Consider the following 22958-nt stretch of genomic DNA (forward strand, 5'->3'; position numbering starts at 1 on the left):
AGTAATAGAACAAAAACTCACCAGATCCAAGTCCTCTTTTGGAATGGTTGATATTTTACTTATTTTGCCTTGAAATTTTTTGGACAAGAACGATGAAACCTCTCTTTCACAGCCCTTTTTTCAATATAAAAAGAAAGTCATTCTCACGACAATTGAGTCCATAATTTAATTATAATAGTTTTCAATATATAAATATTTTAATGAGCATCAAGGTGATTATCCAAAAAAGTCCTGCTCTTCAAAACTGTTGTTTTGTCCAATTACGGTGCTAGCTTTATTTGGAACAGTTATCAGAACTCAGTCATCGCACATTAAATTGCTTTCATGTACAAGCATTTACATTTTGCATTTCGATTTAAAGTTAGACTTTAGAGTTAAAAGCATAAAAATTTGTTGGTATAGTTTTGTGTAAAGCACATTCATACAAAAAAATCATATTGAACACGTTTTCACGTTTTTGGCTAATTCATCTTCTACAAACCTTTTTTGTGGCAACATAGAAATAGGGTTCAAAAGGTAGAGCAACCTGAAAAAGAAGAAAATTTCATGAAAAAGTGTTTGATACTTATTTAAAAAGTTTGTCAAAGAAAATGCATACTCCAGTTCTGTGTTCACAAAGGATAACAGAGTCATTGAGATGTACAGCACAGAAACAGACCCTTCGGTCCAACTCGTCCATGCTGACGAGATATCCTAAATTAATCTAGTCCCTTTTGGCCCATATCCCTCCAAACCTTCCCTAAATATACACCCACTCAGATGTCTCTTAACTATTGTAATTATACCAATTTACACCACTTTTTCTGGCAGCTTATTCAATAAACACACCACCCGCTATGTGAAAAAGTTGCCCTAACAGTCAGCTGTGCAGATTCACTGCTTAGTCATACAGCAGTGCAGGTTTACTTCTTCATTTGATTCACTTCCCATGTGGTCACTGCCTGTCTTTCTCCTTTTGAAAGTGCCGTTGTTTTAATCGATTTTTCTCCCGAAGTTCCAAAACAATGCAACATGAATAACATGTCATAAATGTTGGGAAACACATTTAGAAAGAGACAAGAACCGAGACAAATCAGTATTAGTGGGTAAATGGTGTCAGGGAAAATTATGGGATTGAAGGCAGATACGTTCTCAGGATGTAGTATTTTACATTCTAGGGCCTGGTATTCTATATTCCAGAGTAAATGGGAGCTAGAAACAGTGGATTCATTACGGTCATCTTCTGAGATTCTATAGCCTTTGCAAGAGTTCTTATGGAGCAGAGGATAGCTCATGTAAACTCTGTATTTAAAATATGAAGTAAAGAGAAAACTGAGGGTGGTGGTGGAGGGTTGTTTTTCAGACTGGAGGCCTGTGACCAGTGGAATGCCCCAAGAATCAGTGCTGGGTCCTCTACTTTTTGTCATTCAGATAAATAATTTGGATGCAAGCATAACAGGTACAGTTAGAAAGTTTGCAGATGACACCAAAGTTGGAGGTGAAGAGGGTTACCTCAGATTACAAACAGGATCTTGACCAGATGGGCCAATGGGCTGAGAAATAGCAGATGGGAGTTTAATTCAGATAAATGCGAGGTGCTACATTTTGGAAAAGCAAATCTTAGCAGGACTTATACACTTAATGGTAAGGTCCTAGGGAGTGTTGCTGAACAAAGAGACCTCGGAGTGAGGGTTCATAGCTCCTTGAAACTGGAGTCGCACATAGATAGGATAGTGAAGGAGGCATTTGGTATGCTTTCCTTTGTTGGTCAGAATATTGAGTACAGGAGTTGGGAGAACATGTTGAAACTGTGCAGGACATTGGTTGGGCCACTGTTGAAATATTGCGTGCAATTCCAGTCTCCTTCCTATCGGAAAGATGTTGTGAAACTTGAAAGGGTTCCGAAAAGATTTACAAGGAAGTTGCCACGGTTGGAGGATTTGAGTTATAGGGAGATGCTGAACAGGCTGGGGCTGTTTTCCCTGGAGCGTCGGAGGCTGAGGGTGACCTTATAGAGGTTTACAAAATTATGAGGGGCACGGATAGAGTAAATAGGCAAAGTCTTTTCCCTGGGGTCAGGGAGTCCAGAACTAGAGGGCATAGGTTTAGGATGAGAGGGGAATGATATAAAAGATACTGAAGGGGCAACGTTTTTACACAGAGGGTGGTACGGGTATGGAATGAGCTGCCAGAGGAAGTGGTGGAGGCTGGTACAATTGCAACTTTTAAGAGGCATTTGGATGGATATATGAATAGGAAGGCTTTGGAGGGATATCGGCCAGGTGCTGGCAGGTGGGACTAGATTGGGTTGGGATATCTGTTGGCATGGATGGGTTGGACTGACTGGTCTGTTTCCATGCTGTACATCTCTATGACTCTATGAGAACTGTAGACCAGTCAGTCTGATGTTGGTAGTGGGGGAAAATGCTACAGCCCATTATGAAAGATTTAATAGCTAAACACTTGGAAAACAGCAGCAGAATTGAACAGAATCAGCATGGATTTGAGAAAATGAAATAATTCTTGATAAAGCTGCTGTTATTATTCAAGGATGTAACCCAGAATTGATGAGGGGGAGCCAGGAGATGTGTTGGTAAAAATAGGAAGGCAGGCTATTATATGAATGGTTATAGATTGTGGGGAAAAATGTACAATGAAACTTGGATATCCTCATAACAATCGCTGAAGGTAAGTATTAGAGTTTAGCAGGCAGTCACGAAGGCAAATAGTATGTTGGCCTTCAGTGTGAGAGGATTTGAGTATAGGAGCAGGGATGTCTTACAATAATTATATACAGTCAGTTCTTCTATAACGTGATGATTTGTGTCCTTGTGCAACCCATGTTACAGAAAAATGGTGCTTTACAAATTGTTATACGATGTTATACAACCAACACAGCCGAAAGGTTAAAAGCTTGCAGTTTAGATTCAGTTTTCCCAGCTTGTCAATCATGTTACAGTGAATTAGTGTTGACAAAACGTACATTATAAGAGAATGACCTGTACAGACATATAAACACTATGGTTATTACAGCAAGTCAGAGACTGGGAGTAATTTACTTGCTTACTTGCCAAAGTCTGTTCACCATTTACAAGGCAACAAGTCGTGAATTTAGTTTTTAAATTCACTCATAAGGAGTGAGCATCGCTGGGTGGCCAGCATGTACTGCCAAGCCTAATTGGCCTTGTCACAGTGTTGGCGAGCTGTCTTATTGAACTGCTCAGTCGATGTGCTGAGAGGGAGAGAATGCCCAATGACAGTGAAGGAACGATCATATATTTCCAAATCAGGAAGGTGAGAGGCTTAGACGGGAACTTGCACATGTTTCCATATATGTACTGCCCTTGTCCTTCTAAGCGTAAGTGATCCTGAGTTTGGAAGATTCTGTCTAAGGATTTTTGATGAATTCCTACAATGTATCTTATAGCTAGCACCAGAGACCCGGGTGCAACTCCCACCTCAGGCGACTGTCTGTGTGGAGTCTGCACATTCTCTCCGTGTCTGCGTGGGCTTCCTCCGGGTGCTCCGGTTTCCTCGCATAGTCCAAAGATGTGCACGTTAGGTGATTTGGCCATGCTAAATTGTCCATAGTGTTAGGTGAAGGGGTAAATGTAGGGGAATGGGTCTGGCTGGGTTGCGCTTCAGCGGGTCGGTGTGGAAAAAAAAAAGGGTGGCATGGTGGCTCAGTGGTTAGCACTGCTGCCTCACAGCACCAGGGTCCCAGGTTCGATTCCAGCCTCGGGCGACTGTCTGTGTGGAGTTTGCATATTCTCCCAGTGTCTGCGTGGGTTTCCTCCGGGTGCTCCAGTTTCCTCCCACAGTCCAAAGATGTGCAAGTCAGGTGGATTGGCAATGCTAAATTGCCCATAGTGTTAGGTGCATTAGTCAGAGGGGAAATGGGTCTGCGTGGGTTACTCTTCGGAGGGTCAGTGTGGACTGGTTGGGTTGAAGGCCTGTTTCCACACTGCAGGGAATCTAATAGCACACACTGCTGCTACTGAACCTGGTGGTGGACAGTGTGGATGCTTGTGGATGCAAAGCCAATCAAGTGGGTTGCTTTGCCCTCGATGATATCAAGCTTCTTGAGTGTTGCTGGAGTTGCCCCCATGCAGGCAAGTGTGAAATATTTCATCACATTCCTGATTTGGTGGACAGGCCTTGAGAAGCAGAAGGTGAGTTACTCACCACACTATTTCTAGCCACAGATCTGCTCTTGTAGTCACTGTCATTATTTGGAGAGTCCAGTTGAGTTTCTGGTCAATGGTAACCTCAAGGCTGTTGATAGCAGGGGATTCAGTGATGAATTCATTAAATGTCAAGAGGCAGTATTTAGATGGTCTCTTATTGGTGATGATCATTAACTGGCATTTGCATGGCACAAATGTTATTTGCAATTTGCCAGCCCAAGCCTAGATATTGTCCAGATCTTGGTACATTTGAACTCAGACTGCTACAGTGTCTGAAGGGTCTCAAATGATGTTGAACAGAGTACAACCATTGGTGTACATCCTCATTTCTGAGCTTATGACAGAGGGAAGGTCATTGACGAAGCAGCTGAAGATGGTTGAGCCTTGGACACTACTCTGAGGAACCCCTGTAGAGATATCCTGGAGCGGAGAGGACTGACCTCCAACAACCACAACTATCCTATGGTACAACTCTAGGTTGGATGCCAACCAATACAGCGCTTGCCCCTGATACGCTTTGATTACAGTTTTGTTGAAGCTTCTGAATGCCACATCTGTCAAATGCAGCCTTGATGTCAAAGGCTCGCTCGTCTGGAATTCAGCCCGTTTTCTCATGTTTGAATCAAGGCTGCAAAGAGGATAGCAGCTGCATGGCTCTGGTGGAACCTAAACAGGTGAAACTGAACAGGTTATTACCGAGAAGAGACTGCTTGATAGCACTAGTGATCATTTTACTGTGGCATACTCCCTACTTGCCTGGTTGACAACTCCAACATTCAAAAGGCTTAACACCATCTACCATCAGGGAATAAGCAGCTCACTTGATGCTCTCCACATCCACCATTAGGTCAAAACCCTCAACCTCTTTTCACAACAGCACTGGGAGCCTAACTACACCACATGGACTGCAGCAGTTCAAAAAGCAGATGACAATCATGTTCAAAGCCAATGAAGATGGGCCAGACAGTCAAACTAGCAACATGCTCATCCCATGAAGGAGAAAGAAAATCCTTACATAAATTGTTACACACCTTAAATCTGCTCCCATCTTCTTCAATAAAATAATAATCCACAGCACTGATCATTCGTTTATCTTCATCCAGGAGTTCTGTCTGTAAATCAAAATCAGCATACGTTCAGAGCAAATAAATGTTGCAATTTACAAATACATAAAAACAAGTCATGTCCAATAACTTTTAGTATAAAGTTTAAAAATTATGATTCTCTGAACAGCTTGAAAGATGAACAGGCACTAAACCACATGGAACATATTTGTGAAACCTATATCATCAATACAGTCAGTTCTGTTAGAATGCAGTAGTTCCATTGTCACACAATCCTGTGTTATAAGAAAATCAGTAATAGCAGCACCATTGGAACTACTGGGCCTGGAATCAAGTTATAACCAATTCATGCTTTAACCGTTCGCGCTATAGAAATATTGTCCCCAATTCGTCAATCGAGGAATATTGAATTTACATGCAGCAGAAACTCGCATTATACCAGAATGACCTATATATCACAACATAGGTGATCCCAAGTTGTGAGCAGGTTCCGTTTTATAGTCCATTCACAATTCATGTATCGCTGGACATTGGAAACCGTCTAGGAAAATTAACAAACCATAAAATTCACAACTAATTTTGGAGGAACCTGTTTGGGAGAGGTCACAGCACAGATACAGATAAGTGATTATAATTAAGTGCAGCCTGACAGTAAATCTGCAGTAATGAGTAGAGTGGGTTCTTCCTTGAGAATATGTTTTATTGAGATGTCTCTTCATTAAACTTAAAAATATAAGCTACAAGTATCAAGTCAGCCCGGAGCAGTGTTTCGTAGAGGAATAAGACAGTGCTATTTTCTGGATCTGTAGATTGAAAGAAGCAAAAAATGGCCCTTGGTAGAGTGATATGCTCTTCTTTTCAGATGTGCGAGTTTATGGAGAGTTTACATGCTACTGAGGATTGTATCTGCAATAAATGCCATTGGCTGCGAATCCTATCAGATCGAATGGATCAGTTAGAGAGACAGTTAGAGGCATTGAGAAATTTACAAGAGCAAGGGGATGTCATGAATGGCAGTTACAAGAAGGGAGAAAAGTTGCAGATACAGTTACATAGATGGGTTAACTCCAGGAAAGGTAAGAGAAGTAGACAGGTGGTGCAGAAGTCTTCTGTGGCTAGCCCCATTTCCAACAAGTATGCTGTTTTGGAAAATGTAGGGGGTGATGGATTCTCAGGGGAATATTGCACGAACAACCAAGATTCTGGTATTGAGACCTACTCTAATGCAACGAGGAGTATGTCAGGTTCCAAAAGATCGATTGTGTTACGGGACTCTCTAGTCCAAGGCCAGAAGCAAAAAGTCAGAATGATGTGTTGCCGCCCTGGTGCCAGGACCAAGGGTGTCTCAAAGAGGTTGCAGAATGTTCTCAAGGGGGAGAAGGACCAGCAGAAGGTCATTGTACACGTTGAAACCAATGACATAGGAAGTGAAAAGGATGAGATTCTGAAGGCTGGTACGTGTAGGGAATCCTGAAAAAGAAGCAAGCATATGTTAGGTTGAGACAAGACAGATCAATTGAATCCTTGGAAGAGTATAAAGGCAGTAGGAGTGTACTTTAGAGAGAAATCAGGAGGGCAAAACAGGTACGTGAGACAGCTTTGGCAATCAGAGTAAAGGAAAATCCAAAGGGATTTCATAAGTACATTAAGGACAAAAGGATAACGAGGGAGAGAATAGGGCCCCTCAAAGAACAGCAAGGCGGCCTTTGTATGGAGCCACAGGGGATGGGGGAAGATACTAAATGAGTGTTTTGCATCAGTGTTTATTGTGGAGAAGGATATGGAAGATATAGAATGTAGGGAAAAATGTCCATATTACAGAGGAGGAAGTGCTGGATGTCTTAAAACACATAAAAGTGGATAAATCCCCAGAACCCAGGTGTACCCAAGGAGTCTGTGGGAAGCAAGGGAAGTGATTGTTGGGCCACTTGCTGAAATATCGATATCATCAATAGTCACAGATGAGATACCGAAAGACTGGAGGTCGGCTAACATGGTGCCACTGTTTAGGAGAGCGGTAAGGACACGGGAACTGTAGACCAGTGAGCCTGATGTTGATGGTGGGCAAGTTGTTGGAGGGAATCCTGAGGGACAGGATGTACACATATTTGGAAAGGCAAGGACTGATTAGGGACAGTCAACATGGCTTTGTGCGTGGGAAATCATGTCTCACAAACTTGGTTGAGTTTTTTGAAGTAACAAAGAGGATTGATGAGGGCACAGTGGTAGATGTGATCTATATAGACATCAGTAAGATGTTCAACAAGGTTCCCCATGGGAGACTGGTTAGCAAGGTTAGATCTCATGGAATGCAGGGAGAACTAGCCATTTGGATACAGTACTGGCTCGAAGGTAGAAGACAGAGGGTGGTGGAGGACGGATGTTTTTTAGACTGGAGGCCTGTGACCAGTGGAGTGCCATAAGGATCGGTGCTGGGTCCATTACCTTTCATCATTTATATAAATGATTTGGATGTGAGTATAAGAGGCACAGCAAGTTAGTTTGCAGATGGAGGCATAGCGGACAACGAAGGTTACCTCAGACTACAACGGGATCTTGATCAGATGGACCAATAGGCTGAGGAATAGCTGATGGAGTTTAATTTAGATAAATGCAAGGTGCTGCAGTTTGGTAAAGCAAATCTTAGCAGGACTTATACACTTTATGGTAAGGTCCTAGGGAGTGTTGCTGAACAAAGAGACCTTGGAGTGCAGGTTCATAGTTCCTTGAAAGTGGAGTCACAGGTAGATAGGATAGTGAAAAAGGTGTTTGGTATGCTTTCCTTTATTGGTCAGAATATTGAGTACAGGAATTGGGAGGTCATGTTACAGCTGTACAGGACATTGGTTAGGCTAATTTTAGAATATTGTATGCAATTCTGGATTCCTTCCTATCAGAAAAATGTTGTGAAACTTGAAAGGTTTCAGAAAAGATTTACAAGGATTTGATCCATAGGGAGAGGTTGAATAAGCTGTTTTCCCTGCAGCGACGGAGGCTGAGCGATGCCCTTATAAAGGTATATAAAATCATGAGGGTCATGAATAGGATAAATAGACAAAGTATTTTCCCTGGGATGGGGGAGTCCAGATGTAGAGGACATAGGTTAAGGGTGAGCGGGGAAAGATATAAAAGGGACCTATTGGGCAACTTTTTCATGCAGAGGGTGGTACGTGTACGGAATGAGCTGCCAGAGGAAGTTAAGGCTGGTACAATTGCAACATTTAAAAGGATGGGTATATGAATAGGAAGGGTTTGAAGGGATATGGGCCGGGTGCTGGCTGGTGGGACTAGATTGGGTTGTGATATCTGCTCGGCATGGGTGAGTTGGATCGAAAGGTCTGTTTCCGTGCTGTCCATCTCAATGACTACGTCAATTGGTTCACAAGTCAGGACACAAAGCACTGGAAACATTTGTATGCCACATCATTTAAATTACACCTATGTATGGGTTCATATTCCTCGTCTCAACATTCAAGTCAGGCATTTATAAATCAGGACCTTCGCTGGGACAATATTAGCTTAGAAGGACAACTGACTGGGTGCATGTTGATAAGCCAGCCAGTCTTCTCGCCTGGATCTTTGAGACGGTCAAATCCAAATCGTGCATCCATCTCATCTGTCCACTGACTGCGCTCCAGGCGCTTGAGTGCAGGAAGGGAGGAGCCATCCTCACTGTGGAAACAAAAGCACGAGAGATACATTTAAATCAAGTGCAAAAGGACTATTTTATCATTAATAGAGGAATGGACTGATCTTTACTTGCTCCTGCCACTTTGGATTCAAGGCAACATTGAAAGATGCAATTCCAATCTTGCACTACAACAACAAACACACTTGAAAAATACTACAATGGCTGCAAAATACTTAGGGACATCATGAGGAAAGAATTATATAGATGTAGATCTTACTTCATTCCCAATAAAAATGAATTTACACAATAACTTGGTGTGTTCTACTCTGTATACTGTACAACTAATCAGCACATCTCTATGTGATGCAAACAATAAATCAGAGGTTCTATACTCAATAGCATCAAGAACTGCTAAAAGGTTGTTGGCCTGAAATGCACATATTTTTTCTCCATTGCTGTTTCCTGAACCAAGTGCATCACAGCATCTTGGGCATTCACTAGTGGTTGTCACAAAGAATTTCACTCAAGTTGAGCACAAATGAGAGAACCTTGGAAAGAAAAGTAGATGTAGATGGAACTGTAGATCATGTCAAGGTTAGTCAACAATTTTGATTTTAAATTTGAGGATGATGGCTAAGTATTACAAGTGTAAAGGGCAGAAGAATAGAGACGTGAGAATTCATGTACACGAGTCTGTGCACATAGCATGACATGTTAACAAGGCTTTAAAAGAAAGTACTAACAAGATCCCTGGGTTTTATGAATGAGGCATTCAGTACAGACAAAAATAGTTTAGACTAAATTCGATTACCTACAGTATGGAAACAGGCCCTTCAGCCTAACAAATCCACACCGACCCTCTGAAGAGTAACCCACCCTGACTCATTCCCCTTCCCTGACTAATGCACCCAAGGCTATGGGACAATTTAGCATGGCCAATTCACCTGGCCTGCATATCTTTGGATTGTGGGAGGAAACCGGAGCATCCAAGGAAACTCACGCAGATATGGGGAGAATGTGCAAACTCCACACAGACAGTCGCCTGAGGCGGAAATTGAACTCGGGTGCCTGGCAATGTGAGGCAGCGATGCTAACCACTGAGCCACCATGCTGCCCACTTAGCAAGGTAAGTTACTGGTTCAGGCCCAACAAGAGGTACAATTCTGTCACAATGTTTCAGGAAGGGTGCAGCGACGTACGCATGCCAGGGTGAAAGGATTGCATTTATGACTAAAAACTAGAGAGTCTAAGATTCTTCTCCTTAAAGCAGAGAAGATTCACTCCTCACAATCAAAATGAATAAAGGTGGATTAATTCTTTGTACCTGAACAGGTGTATTCCAGAAATTTGTGGGAAGCTAGGGAAGTGATTGCTGGATTCCTTGCTGAGATATTTATATTATCCATAGCTAAGGGTGAGATGCCATGAGACTGGAAGGTGGCTAATGTGGCACCACTAATTAAGAAAGTTGGTAAGGAAAAGCCAGGGAACTGTAGACTGGTGAGCCTGATGTCAGTGCTGGCTAAGTTGTTGGAGGGGATTCTGAGGGACAGGATTTACATGTATTTGGAAAGAGTCAAAAAGAGTGGAGCTGGAAAAGCACAGCTGGTCAGGCAGCATCTGAGGAGAGTCAATGTTTTGGAAAGGCAAGGATTGATTAGGGACATTTAACATGGCTTTGTGCATGGGAAATTGTGACTCACTAATTGACAGAGTTTTTTTGGAAGAAGTGATAAATAAGATTGATGAAGGCAGAGTGGTGGACTTCATCAAGGTGTTCAACAAGATTCCACATGGTAGAGTGTTTAGCAAGGGTAGTTCACATGGAATCCAGGAACAGCCAGCCATTTGGATAGAAAACTGGTTTGAAGGTAGGAGACAGAGGGTGGTGGCGGAAGGTTTTTTAGGACTGGAGATCTGTGACCAGTGGTGTGTCTCAAGAATTGGTGCTCGGTCCACTGCTTTTTGTCATTTATATAAACAGATTGGATGTGAATATAGGAGGAATGGTTTGCAAGTTTGCAGATTACACCAAAATTGGTGATGCAGATTGAGTTTAATTCAGATACATGCGAGGTGCTGCATTGTGGTGAGGCAAATCTGGACAGGGCTTATATACTTAATGGTAGGGTCCTGGGGGTGTTGCCAAACAAAGAGACCTTGGGGGTGCAGATTCATTGTTCCTTGAAAGTGGAGATGAAAGTAAATAGGGCAGTGAATGAGGGTTTGGTACACTTGGCTTTATTGGTCAGTACACTGAGTTGGGAATTTCATGTTGAAGCTGTACAGGACATTTGGTCAGGTCAATTCTGATAAACTGCATTCAGTAAAGGTCTCCCTGCTATAGGAAAGCTGTTGTTAAACTTGAGAGGGTTCAGAAAAGATTTACAAGCACAGTGTCAGTGTTGGAGGGTTTGAACAAAAGAGAGATGCTGAATAGGCTGGGTCTATTCTTCCTGGAGCATTGGAGGCAGAGGGGTAACCCTATAGAGGTTCATAAAATAATAAAGGGGCAAGGATAGGATAAATGGACAAGGTCGTTTTCCCAGGGAAGATTAAAACTAGAGGGCATAGTTTTAAGGTAAAAGAGGAAAGATATGAAAGGGACCTAAGGGTCAATGTTTTTTTTTAACAAGAGGGTAATGTGTATGGAAGGAACTGCCAAAGGAAGTGGTGGAGACTGGTACAATTACAACATTTAAAAAGCATTTGGAAGGGTATATACATAGGAAGAGTTTACAGGGATATAGACCAAATGCTGGCAAATTGGACTAGATTAATTTAGGATATCTGGTTGGCATGGATGAGTTGGACTGAAGGGTCTGTTTCCACACTGTACAACTCTATAACTATGTGTGTTTTTGACAGAGTAGACAGAAACAGTTTACAATAGCACCAAGTTCAGGAACTGAAGGAGACGAGCTACAATAATTGGCAAAAAGATTGGTTTGGTGACTAAAAGACCTATAAATAAATACAGCAACTTATTGCCTTTACCACAGATGGAAGCAGATTTAAGAATATCATTCAAAGGGAATTGGTATTGACTTAGTATATTTAAAGTCACATGGAGCAAGAGCAGGAAAGTTGAACAAACTGAATGTTTAAGAATCAACATGCTGAGATGATTGAAATTGCTTGCACAGAAATAGGTATGATGTTCATTTTAAAAGTAGCAAGGTAGCCTGAGGGTAGCATTTTTGACATGGACTAAAGTTTTAGTACTGAGAAATAATTTTGACATCATGTGAAACTGAGGCTTTCAATGATATGACATCGAAGCTACAAATTCAATCTTCAATTAATTAACCATTATAAAAATTATAATATTCAATATTTTTGAAGCTTTTTTTAAAAAAGGATTATGGAAAATATTGGTTTATTTCAAATTTTTCCTAGCTGAGATGGTATTGAAATATCTGGTTGTCATGGACGGTTGGGACCGAAGGGTCGGTTTCCATGCTGTACATCTCTATGATTCTATCTTAAGCAAAGCTTCCTAGAACTCAAGAACAGCTTGCATTTCCATAAACCCATGCTGAGGCTATTTTGAACTGCCATTTGGCTTGGAGAGTTTCCATTTTTATATCTGGAATTCCTTTCTTAACAGCATTGTGGGTTGATCGACAGCATACCGAGTCAAGCAGTTCAAGAAGCTGCCTGCCGCAACCACCAGAGGACAACTAGGGACAGACAATAAATGTTAGCTCAGCCAGCGACACCCATGAATGAATAAAAAAGTACTTCATTACTCTTTGTAATTGGAAAAATGTTTTTGTCGTGATCTGTGAAGTTGCAAACAGAGCAACAGTGCACTCCATCTTCAGCTACAATACTAGGCAAAATGATTTGACTGATCACATTACATTAATGTGTAGAACTTGGATAAAGCAGTCTGAGAATCATTTTGAGAAATCACATTTCCAAGGCTCCACATATCAAACCACCATAAATCCTGCTCATATCTTTTCTACGGATGGCCCCGTTGTCCATCCCAATATAATCCAAACCGTCTAATCACATTAGAATGCATATTATTCATCTCTTAAAAAATGAGTGCTTTCCTAAATTCTAGCGATTTGATGAAAAAAAATTACAAATTTTTGTTTAAGATTCCACTCTAACTTGCCAGACATCAGAATTAAATACACATAATTATAAACAGGCAGCACCAAAACCCACTTCATGCATTTATGGATGGGCGCATATGTTTTCTTCGATGCAACAATCTGTTGTTAAGTCGAGGACTGCAGATGCTGGAGATTAGAGTCGAGAGTGTGTTGCTGGAAAAGGACTGCAGATCAGGCAGCATAAGCCAGATGAAGGGCTTATGCCTGAACGGTCGAATCGTCGATTCTTTGGATGCTACCTGAACTGCTGTATTTTTCCAGCAACACACGGCTGTTCAGTCAAATCAGGCAAGAATCCAACTACATTCAAACTATTTAGATGTTTTCGCACAATCTCAAGAAAGGCAGGCGCAACATATATAAATTGCATACATTAAATGCTTCCCACAAGTATTGTAGACTCAAAAGTTGGGTGTTTTTTAGTTTCAACGATCAATTGCTAGTAGACAAAGTCAAAAATCACACAACACCAGGTTATAATCATATAGGCTTATTTAGAAGTGCAAGGTTTTGGAGCTTATTCAACATATCGTATTAGTGTATGACATTATGATCTTTTGCTATAAATTGTGTTCTATGATCACTGGCTATCTGATGAAGGAACATCACTCCGAAAGTTTGTGATTCAAATAAACTTGTTGGACTTAACCCGGTTTCATGTGATTTTTAACTTTGTCCACCCCCGTACAACATCGGCACCTCCACATAATTGCTAGAAGAGGCAGCGCAAAATAAGGCAGAAGTGAGGTGCGGAAAGGCGTGAGCTGCACTTACTCAGTGCATTCCAGTTCTAACAGTGAAACAACACGATCAGACCGAACGGGAACACACAGCACCGAAAACAATAAGCACTGGAAATCACATCGGATCTGGCAACATCCGTGAACAGAGAGCAAGGTAAAGCTCAAACTCGAAACGTTAGTTTGCTCTCTGTCTGCGGATGCTCTCTGACTCCCTGTGATTTCCAGCACTTTTTGCTGTCAGTACAGGTTCCAGCATCGGCTGTAATTCGCTCCGAGAACACAGCACGAACTGGATCACAGGTATAGTGAGTGGTCAGCCTGCAGTAACTGCACCAGCTGCAGCTCTCAGAGGCCTGCTTCATGTCAGTGTGATTGTGCGGAATGCTGGTATGTTTTTGACCAGAGATGTCCTTCATCTCTCGGGAGTTGCAGCTAAAACCTGTTGCTCAGTAGTTGCATTCACCACTGCCCGCCGGTCACAACAGTGAACAATGCTGAAACTCACGAGTAGCTGGTGTCGGCCACCGGCTGTCTGTCCGCTCTCAGCTTCCCACTGTTCTGCAGCACCATATCTACCGCTCCTCCACTCAATTGGCGCGCTCTACTGCCTCTCGCGGGATCTGACAACCGCGTCACCGCGAGACCAACCACGCGCTCACTGATTGGACAACATCGGAAGGTTTCTGATTTGATGAAAGCGACGAAGACATCTTGACCCCGCCCACTCCATACCGTACCTCTGCGAGTCGAAGGGCAGCTGTGGTGCGGTGGATCTTCACTAAAAGGCATCTTATTGCTCGCTACAAGGTTTCAGCGAGAGGCTTTCACTTCTTGATTTGTCTGTAGGCAGCGATTGTTTAATAAGTTAAAAATTACCCAGCGCCAGGTTATAGTCCAACTTGCAGAATTGCATTTTGTTTTGCTCAAAAACTGCATGAATCCTTGTAAGATTCTGTAAATACCTTTTTTAGAATTAAAATCAGTCTGAACATTGAAGGTGGGAGACTGTGCCCCAATGCATTATCAGGGTCAACATGGCATCTGTTGTTAAAATTAACGAGGCGAAAGTGAGGACTGCAGATGCTGGAGATCAGAGTCAAGGTTGGAGTGGTGCTGGGAAAACACAGCAGGTCAGGCAGCATCCGAGGAGCAGGAACGGTTTTTGCCCGCAACATTGATTTTCTTGCTCCTATTGTTAAAGTTCACTTGAGAATGTAACTTTAAGAAAGTTCTGGAATTTATATAAGAAAGAACTGAAACCAACATGGCCCAGTCGAAAAGATGAGAGACTTAACAAATAATCCAGGTCTTTTTCAAAATATAATATTAGTTACATCACACTGTAAACTCTTGCTATAAATTCCGTATCCTATGATCTTATACTCCACAACCACCTGACGAAAGACCAGCACTCTGAAAACTAGTGCTAAATATAGTCCAAATTGGATTATAACCTGGTGTTGGGTGATTTTTTTTATAACTTTGTACACCCCAGTCTAATGCCAGCACCTCCAAATCATTGTTTAATTAGTTAATGTTTATAGTGTTTTGAATTTGTGAATGGCCACAGAAATAGGATGAGTACCCATAATCTGCCTTTTCTTGAAAAATGAAATCAGATAATGTTGGAAATAGCCAGTGGGTCATACAGCAACTGTGGAGAGAGAAACAGACAGAGCTAATTTTTCAGGTAGTTTTCAGGGAAAGTTAGGCTCCTATTCACTGAAAAAGCTGTGGGTCCACAAGCTGTCAGGAGAATTACTCACTGAATTTCATCTGCTCCAATGTCAATACTTTGAAAAAATAACATATTGTTTCCAGATTCTGGGCCCAGTCTTAGATGGCAGGATCAAATAAGTCAAGCTTCCCAAATAACAGCATGATTCCAGAAATATGTACCTCATTGACTGTTGCAAGTGAATTTCTTCAGGAGCATGCTTTTCTCTTCTCATCACTGAAATAACTCAACAGATGCTGGTGACCCATTACCAAATCACCTTTTACTTATCCGTAGACAGTCCTTGACACTAAGCCAGCTCTCAGATTGAACAGAACCTCTGATATTTCTGTTTATATCTGTCAGCCTGAACTCCCCAATTGGTCCAGATTAATAGGAGATAGTGAGGACTGCACTTGCTGGAGATCAGAGTCGAGAGTGTGTTGCTGGGAAAGCATCCGAGGAGCAGGAGAATTGATGTTTTGGGCATAAGCCCTTCGTCAGGAATGTGGCTTGTGGGCTGGGGGCTGAGAGATAAATGGGAGGTAGTGACGTTTGGGGAAGGTAGCTGAGAAGGCTGATGAAGGTGAGGGAGAAGGTGATAGGTCGGGGGGTGGAGTGGATAGATAGGAAAGGTGATGGACAGTTCAGGAGGGAGGTGCTGAGTTGGAAGCTTAGGACTGGGATAATGTTGGGGGGAAGGGAAATGAGGAAGCTGTTGAAATCCACATTTATTCCGTGTGGTTGCAAGATCCCAAGTCAGAATTTGAGGTGTTCTTCCTCCAGGCATTAGGTGATAATAGTTTGGTGGTGGAGGATGCCCAGGACCTGCATGTCTCTGACGAAGTGGGAGGGGGAGTTGAAGTGTTCAGCCACGGGAAGGTGAGGTTGGTGGGTGTCGGTATCCCAGAGATGTTCTCCGAAACAATCTGCAAGAAAGCGACCTGTCATCCCAGTGTAGAGGAGACCACACCAGGTGCAACGGATACAGTAAATGACATTTGTAGAGGTACAGGTAAATTTCTGATGGATGTGGAAGGATCCTTTGGGGCCTTGGATGGAGGTAAGGGGAATGGTGTGGGCACAGGTTTTGCACTTTCTGCGGTGTATGCCAGGAGTGGCGTGGGGGCTGTTTTTGGGGGTGTGGACCTGATGAGGGACCAAACTAACAGCCCCAATCAAGGAATTAATATTCTATGAGGACACATATCCTGAAGTTTGCTGTATGAAACATGGGAATGGCCCTGCATGGGTGAGAGGCATAGTCGATATTAAGTCAGGTCTGGTGATGTATAAAATTTGGGTAGGTGCGATGGTGCTGAACAAGCACATGAACATAATGAAAGCTGCAAACTTGCAAACAGTGCAAGAACAAGATGTGCCCAGCTCCACAACTGGCTTTCCAGCTGTTCTGGAATCCGTGGGTTCTTCCTCTGCTTCAAGCATTGAAGAAACCTCAGAATCTGAGATGTACAAGGTGAATGTCACCACCTCAATGCATTTGCCACCAGAAGAGGAGAATGAATTTCTTCCAAGATGTTGTATGTACAGGTGTGAGTTACTATACAGTACACAGTGCCTGTTTCAGAGGCAGAGTTGGAGGAACCTGGCCTGGTGACAAAATCTCCTGAGAGGAACTAAAAAAAACATTCTATGGCCTTGGACCAGATTAACTGCCCCAATAAGGGGGCCTTGGCTGACAGGTATAAACAGGAATGTCACTATGAGAAAGCTAGAGCATGTAAATAAAGAGTTACTTGGTGACAGGATAGCAGCTGCTGTAGAATTATTTCAAGTGGCAAAGACCTTTTCCTTAGGTTAGGGGAGTTCAAACTAGAGGGCATAATTTTGAGGTGAGAAAAGAAAGATTTCAGAGGTTTTTTGTTTCAATGTTAATGTACTGCTTTTTTAAAGCATCCTATCTCGTGATTTATTCCTTATTGTACAATATAGCTACACTTAGGAGGGCTATAAACCACTCCAATGGTGTCTTCTTCCTTTTTAACTTCCAGTCATATGAACTCTGTATCTCTGATCCAAGATAATCCCATGCTATTAGTGTAGGTTAGATGGGCTTCAGATTGGTTTCACATGTCGGTGCAACATCGAGGGCCGAAAGGTCTGTACTGCACTGTAATGTTCTATGTTCATTGTTGTATTGTAATAAGCTAACAAAGCTATCCCACCACACTTTGCTTCTTCCAGTCCTTTCAAAAATTCATATATCACTGAATATTTAGTTCCCAGTTTTGATACCCTTGTAGCCTTATCGGATATTAATTTCTGTTTGTGTCATGAATTCATTTATTTTGTTCCAAATACTACATGTCTTTTGTTCCAAATACTACACCCCCCAAACCACCACCACCTATTTACTGCAGTTTAGCTATGTTTGTACACTCTTTTCTTCCTCTCCCACTTTGGGTAATGCTGTCCAAGTGACTATCCTTCAGTGCTACCATACCCTTTTGCTTAGTAAGGTTTCTCCCTCCCAAACAACACTGCCCTCCCCCACACTTTGGTTAGCTTAAAGTTCACTCTGCAGCCCTGGTTATTCAATTTGACAGGACATTAGTCCAGTTTTATTAAAAATGAAAAAGGTCATTTCTGTTCCTATAGTTTAAAGTATATTACCTATAAAAAGTGTATAGTCAATAATGCTTTCATTCTATTTATAATAAAATTGTTAGAATGTGAAATCTCATATCATCCTTTAAACTATCAATTAGAAGTTTAAATGTTTTTAAAGTTATTGGTTTGTACTATGTAACAAAATTGGTTACAATTTGTTATATTGCTATTGGATTAGTTACAAAAGCTAAGAATAAAAAATGAGGTCTGCAGATGCTGGAGATCACAGCTGCAAATGTGTTGCTGGTCAAAGCACAGCAGGTTAGGCAGCATCTCAGGAATAGAGAATTCGACGTTTCGAGCATAAGCCCTTCGGGCTTATGCTCGAAACGTCGAATTCTCTATTCCTGAGATGCTGCCTAACCTGCTGTGCTTTGACCAGCAACACATTTGCAGCGACAAAAGCTAAGAAATCAATTTAGAAGCATTGGATGGTCTTGTCAGTGGATATGTATCCTTCAGGTGATAGAACACTTCTTCCTAATCTTTTGTGAAACATCCTTTACAGATTTCCCATATTTTGTAGAAAAATGCCAAGCAAATTGTAATTATGCTTGAAGTATCATTTGGTAATGCAATGGAATTGTAATGGTGCAGGAGACCATTTAATCCATCCAGACAATATCAGCTTTCTGTAATGTAATTTATTCTCCCATGTATTATTCCCAATACATTATGATTACTGTGCATTTTCACCAAAACAAACAAACTTTAATTTTTTTAAAAAAGTTGCAAGTGCATAATCTGTATAGTTCTTATTCATATTGCCATTTTTGTATGAGGAAACCATTAAGCTCTTGTACAAGCCACAATGCAACCTTAGGGATAGGAACTTTTAGCCCTTCAAGCCCGCTTTATTATTCAAGGGTAGTGGTCAAAAATTACACAACACCAGGTTATAGTCCAACAGGTAACCTGTCACCTGATGAAGGAGTGACGCTCTGAAACCTAGTGTGCTTCCAATTAAACCTGTTGGACTATAACCTGGTGTTGTATGATTTTTGACTTTGTACACCCCAGTCCAACACTGGCATCTCCAAATCATAAGTAGTGGTGTCCACTGCCCACATCAGACCAAGTTAAAAAATCACACAACACCAGGTTATAGTTCAACAAGTTTATTTGGAAGCATTAGTTTAAGGAGCACTGCTCCTTCCTCAGATAGCTAGTGGGGCAGGATCACTAGACACTGAATTTATAACACAAGATCATAGTGTCATGCAACTGAAACTACATGTTGAACAAACCTAGATTGCTGTTAAGTCTGTCATCTTTTAGAATGGGTTGCAGGTTTCGATTCATTAACATGTAAATCCCAGAGAAAAAAAAACCTCTTTAGTCGGGATACATACTCGGAGTTTAAGAAAACGCTCAGAGCAATTACATGAATCTAGAATAATGTTCTGCCAGACGGCGCTGGTTTCCAGTGATTTCTTGGGAAGTAGTAGGACAGGATCTGTGCGTAACCAGGTGCAGTTATTTACGGTAACCGCCGAGGCGTTTTGTGTTCAATCGAAAGTAGACGTAAGTGGCGTCAGTACAGGCTTGCTGCAGCTAAACTTGAATTTAATGATGTCGGGACATTCAACGCCCGATAGGCCTTTCCATCGACTCTTACTACACCAATACTTGTTTCTGTTAAAAAAGTATCCAATACTAACCAAGTCAATCACCAGGTAAGCACCACCCAAAGAAATGCTGCGAGATGCCAGTGTCTGTGAAGCTTGTCTTGAGATTTATTCTTTGCAATTTCATGACATTACAAATCGGCAACATATTCTCAGATCTGTCTGGACATTTTTCCGTTGTTCCTGTGGTTCATGGAGGTAGTGAATATAAACATTTGCAAGCATTAGTTGCCAATGTGAAAGTTAAAATGTGATCGACTTCGTGGGAGCGGATCGTGTGAGTCATTTTGGTTGAGACGTGACATTCACGCACGGACGTTCCGATAGGCTGACCATGAGTCGCATGGAAACACAGAATTATCAAGCACCTTTGATGGATTTTTGCCGAAGTTCTAATCAGACTATGCATTTTTAATTACTTATTGTGTAAATCAAAATCATTTCTTAAATTTACTGTCGGGAGAAATATTGTTTCTCTGCTTAGTCTGGTAGGGCTGCTTGGTTTATCGTAACTAAACTGTCGTTTAGTTCACTTTAAAAAAAACCTTGGCACCGTAAAACCATCTCCGAAGTCTCTCTGAAGTAGGCTTTTCATTCACTTTTGTAGTTTAGGTAACCAATTGATTTTTATGTATCCTTTCCAAAACTATACCGTAGACCAGTGTCATCCAATAGAATTCGTCGATAAGTCGTACAGTTTCCTAATTTCCCCTTCCTCCACCTCACCCTAGTTCCAAACTTCCAGCTCATCACTGTCCCCATGACCTGTCCTACCTGCCTATCTTCCTTTCCACCTATCCACTCCACCCCCGACCTATCACCTTCATCCCCTCCCCCACTCACCCATTGTACTCTATGCTACTTTCTCCCCAGCCCCACCTTCCTCTAGCTTATCTCTCCACGCTTCAGGCACTCTGCCTTTATTCCTGATGAAGGGCTTTTGCCCGAAACGTCGATTTTACTGCTCCTCGGTTGCTGCCTGAACTGCTGTGCTCTTCCAGCACCACTAATCCAGAATCTGGTTTCCAGCATCTGCAGTCATTGTTTTTACCTAGTCCTATACGCTGACAGCAGGAGAAAACGCCCCATGTCTCGTCATTGGTTGTGTCTTGCTTCCTTATCAAAACCCTGGGCAGTAATTCCGATTAGGATGATTTACCCTTTCCATAATCTTCCCTTTCTTAGGGGTGTATAATAACATTTCTGAACAGGTTGATTAGAAAATATCAATAACGTGTTTCCATGCTTACACCCACTTGGAATATCATTGAGCAATGGAACACCTTGCATTGATACGGTTGTCTTCTGCACAGGGAAACACTCCCAAAGCATTCAGCAGCAATCCTCGCAAATTATCATGGCATCAAAAGAACACAGCAAGCCAGGCAGCATTAGGAGATAGAGAAGTTGACCTTTCGGGCCTGACCTTTCTTCAGGACTGGGGTTGTGTGTAGGGGGAGCTGCAAATAAAGGGGGACAGGGAGGTGAAGTGGGAATAAGTATCTCCTAAAGGTTGACTTCTCTACCTCCTGATGCTGCCTGGTTTGCTGTGTTCTTCCAGCCTCCTGCCTGTCTACTATGGATTCCAGCATCTGCAGTTTGTTTGTCTCTATGGCATCAAAAGAAGCAAAGTTGATCAGTGGAAGGCTTTGTGGCACATTTTGGAAAGAGATGTATAAAAGGAGAATTCCAGAACTGAAAAGGATGTGTAGCTAGTCTCAGAAATGTTGGAAACACTTGGCAATTCTTGCAGGATCTGTGAAGAGGTAAAGGGTTAATGGCCTTTTATCAGAAATGTGAACCAGAAGGTTAACGACCAGCATGATTAAATCAGGTTTCTCTTCACAGGCAGTGAGACCTACTGAATATTTCACAATGTTCTGTTTTATTTAAAATTTCCAACATTCACAGTATTTTTCCACTCAACTCTGCAAAGTTCTTCATGTTAATATCCAGACATTATTGCCAAAACTGGGAGAGCTCACCCACAGACTAGTTAAGTTATAGCCCATATTACTGTGCTAAACAGTCAGATAAGTTTAATAGTAATAATATGTTCCCAATATTCATTCTGGAACCATTGACATGTCCTGACATTTGTCCAAACATGATGTGGCACATTAGCACTACTGCCTATACCATCAGGGATATGGGTTCAGTTCCACCCTTGGGTGACTGTCTTTTTAGAGTTTGCATGTTCTCCCCATGTCTACATGGGTTTCATCCAGGGTACTCTGGGTTCCACAGTCTAAAGATGTGCAGGTTAGGTGGATTGGTCATGCTAAATTGCCCATAATGTCCAAGGATGTGCAGGCTGGGTGGATTAGCCAAGGGAATTGCAGGATTACAAGGAATGGGCCTGGGAGGGATACTCTTTAAGTGTTGGTGTGGACTCGATGAGCCGAATGGCCTACTTCTGAATTGTAGAAATTTCTATGGTCATGGGAATATTTGCTGTTTATCACTTACTACCTTAACCCAACTTATGATCAGTATTCGTCTTGTGGTCATAGCTCAGTACTTGTGGCTGCATGGTTAAGCTGTTGGACTTGAGAGATTTCCCTGCATAAATTTGAATCACGCAAGTACATTTGAGGCTCTTGTGGATCAGTGGTGATGTCCTTCCCTCAGAGCCAGAAGATTTAGGTTGGAGTTCCAACTGTCCCAGACCTGTGCCGCTGCACGTCCAAACAGACTGATTAAATAACTATGAATTGGTATTCTTTTGGATTGATCATCATTTGGAACTAACACTGACATTGTCAAAGGCAAAGAATGTATGCTAGATAGGGAATTTGCATGCCCCTCACCAACAGTGGTTTGGTAGCAACACTAGAAGAAAGTGAGGACTGCAGATGCTGGAGATCAGAGCCGAAAATGTGTTACTGGAAAAGCGCAGCAGGTCAGGCAGCATCCAAGGAGCAGGAGAATTGACATTTTGGACATGAGCCCTTCTTCAGGAATGAGGAAAGTGGGCCAAGCAGGGTAAGATAAAAGGTAGGGAGGATGGACTTGGGGGAGGGGTGTTGGAAATGTGATAGGTGGAAGGAGGTTGGAAATGACGACGGATGATACGATGTATATGGAGGTTGGTGGGGTGGTAGGTGAAGGACCAACCTCCATATACATCATATCATCCGTCGTCATTTCTGCCACCTCCAAACGGACCCCACCACCAGGGATATATTTCCCTCCCCTCCCCTATCAGCGTTCCGAAAAGACCACTCCCTCCGTGACTCCCTTGTCAG

At 42.1% G+C, this 22958-nt stretch overlaps 2 protein-coding genes across 2 annotated transcripts in view; one reads left to right on the forward strand and one right to left on the reverse strand.

Moving 5' to 3' along the window:
* pole (polymerase (DNA directed), epsilon) overlaps positions 1 to 14320 on the reverse strand; it is a 142260-nt gene extending 127940 nt beyond the window's left edge. Inside the window, exons 1-5 of the mRNA XM_060843549.1 lie at positions 14240 to 14320; positions 8767 to 8902; positions 5198 to 5278; positions 482 to 526; positions 22 to 114 (exon numbers count right to left, since the gene is read on the reverse strand). Of these exons, the coding sequence (XP_060699532.1) occupies positions 22 to 114; positions 482 to 526; positions 5198 to 5278; positions 8767 to 8902; positions 14240 to 14304 (420 nt within the window). The 5' untranslated portion in view covers positions 14305 to 14320. The remainder of the gene's footprint in view (positions 1 to 21; positions 115 to 481; positions 527 to 5197; positions 5279 to 8766; positions 8903 to 14239) is intronic.
* A 5284-nt stretch (positions 14321 to 19604) lies between these two features.
* pxmp2 (peroxisomal membrane protein 2) overlaps positions 19605 to 22958 on the forward strand; it is a 49569-nt gene continuing 46215 nt past the window's right edge. The window contains exon 1 of the mRNA XM_060843944.1: positions 19605 to 19758. Within this exon, the coding sequence (XP_060699927.1) occupies positions 19652 to 19758 (107 nt within the window). The 5' untranslated portion in view covers positions 19605 to 19651. The remainder of the gene's footprint in view (positions 19759 to 22958) is intronic.

Source organism: Hemiscyllium ocellatum, chromosome 24 (genome assembly GCF_020745735.1).
Source record: "Hemiscyllium ocellatum isolate sHemOce1 chromosome 24, sHemOce1.pat.X.cur, whole genome shotgun sequence".
NCBI lineage: Eukaryota > Metazoa > Chordata > Chondrichthyes > Orectolobiformes > Hemiscylliidae > Hemiscyllium > Hemiscyllium ocellatum.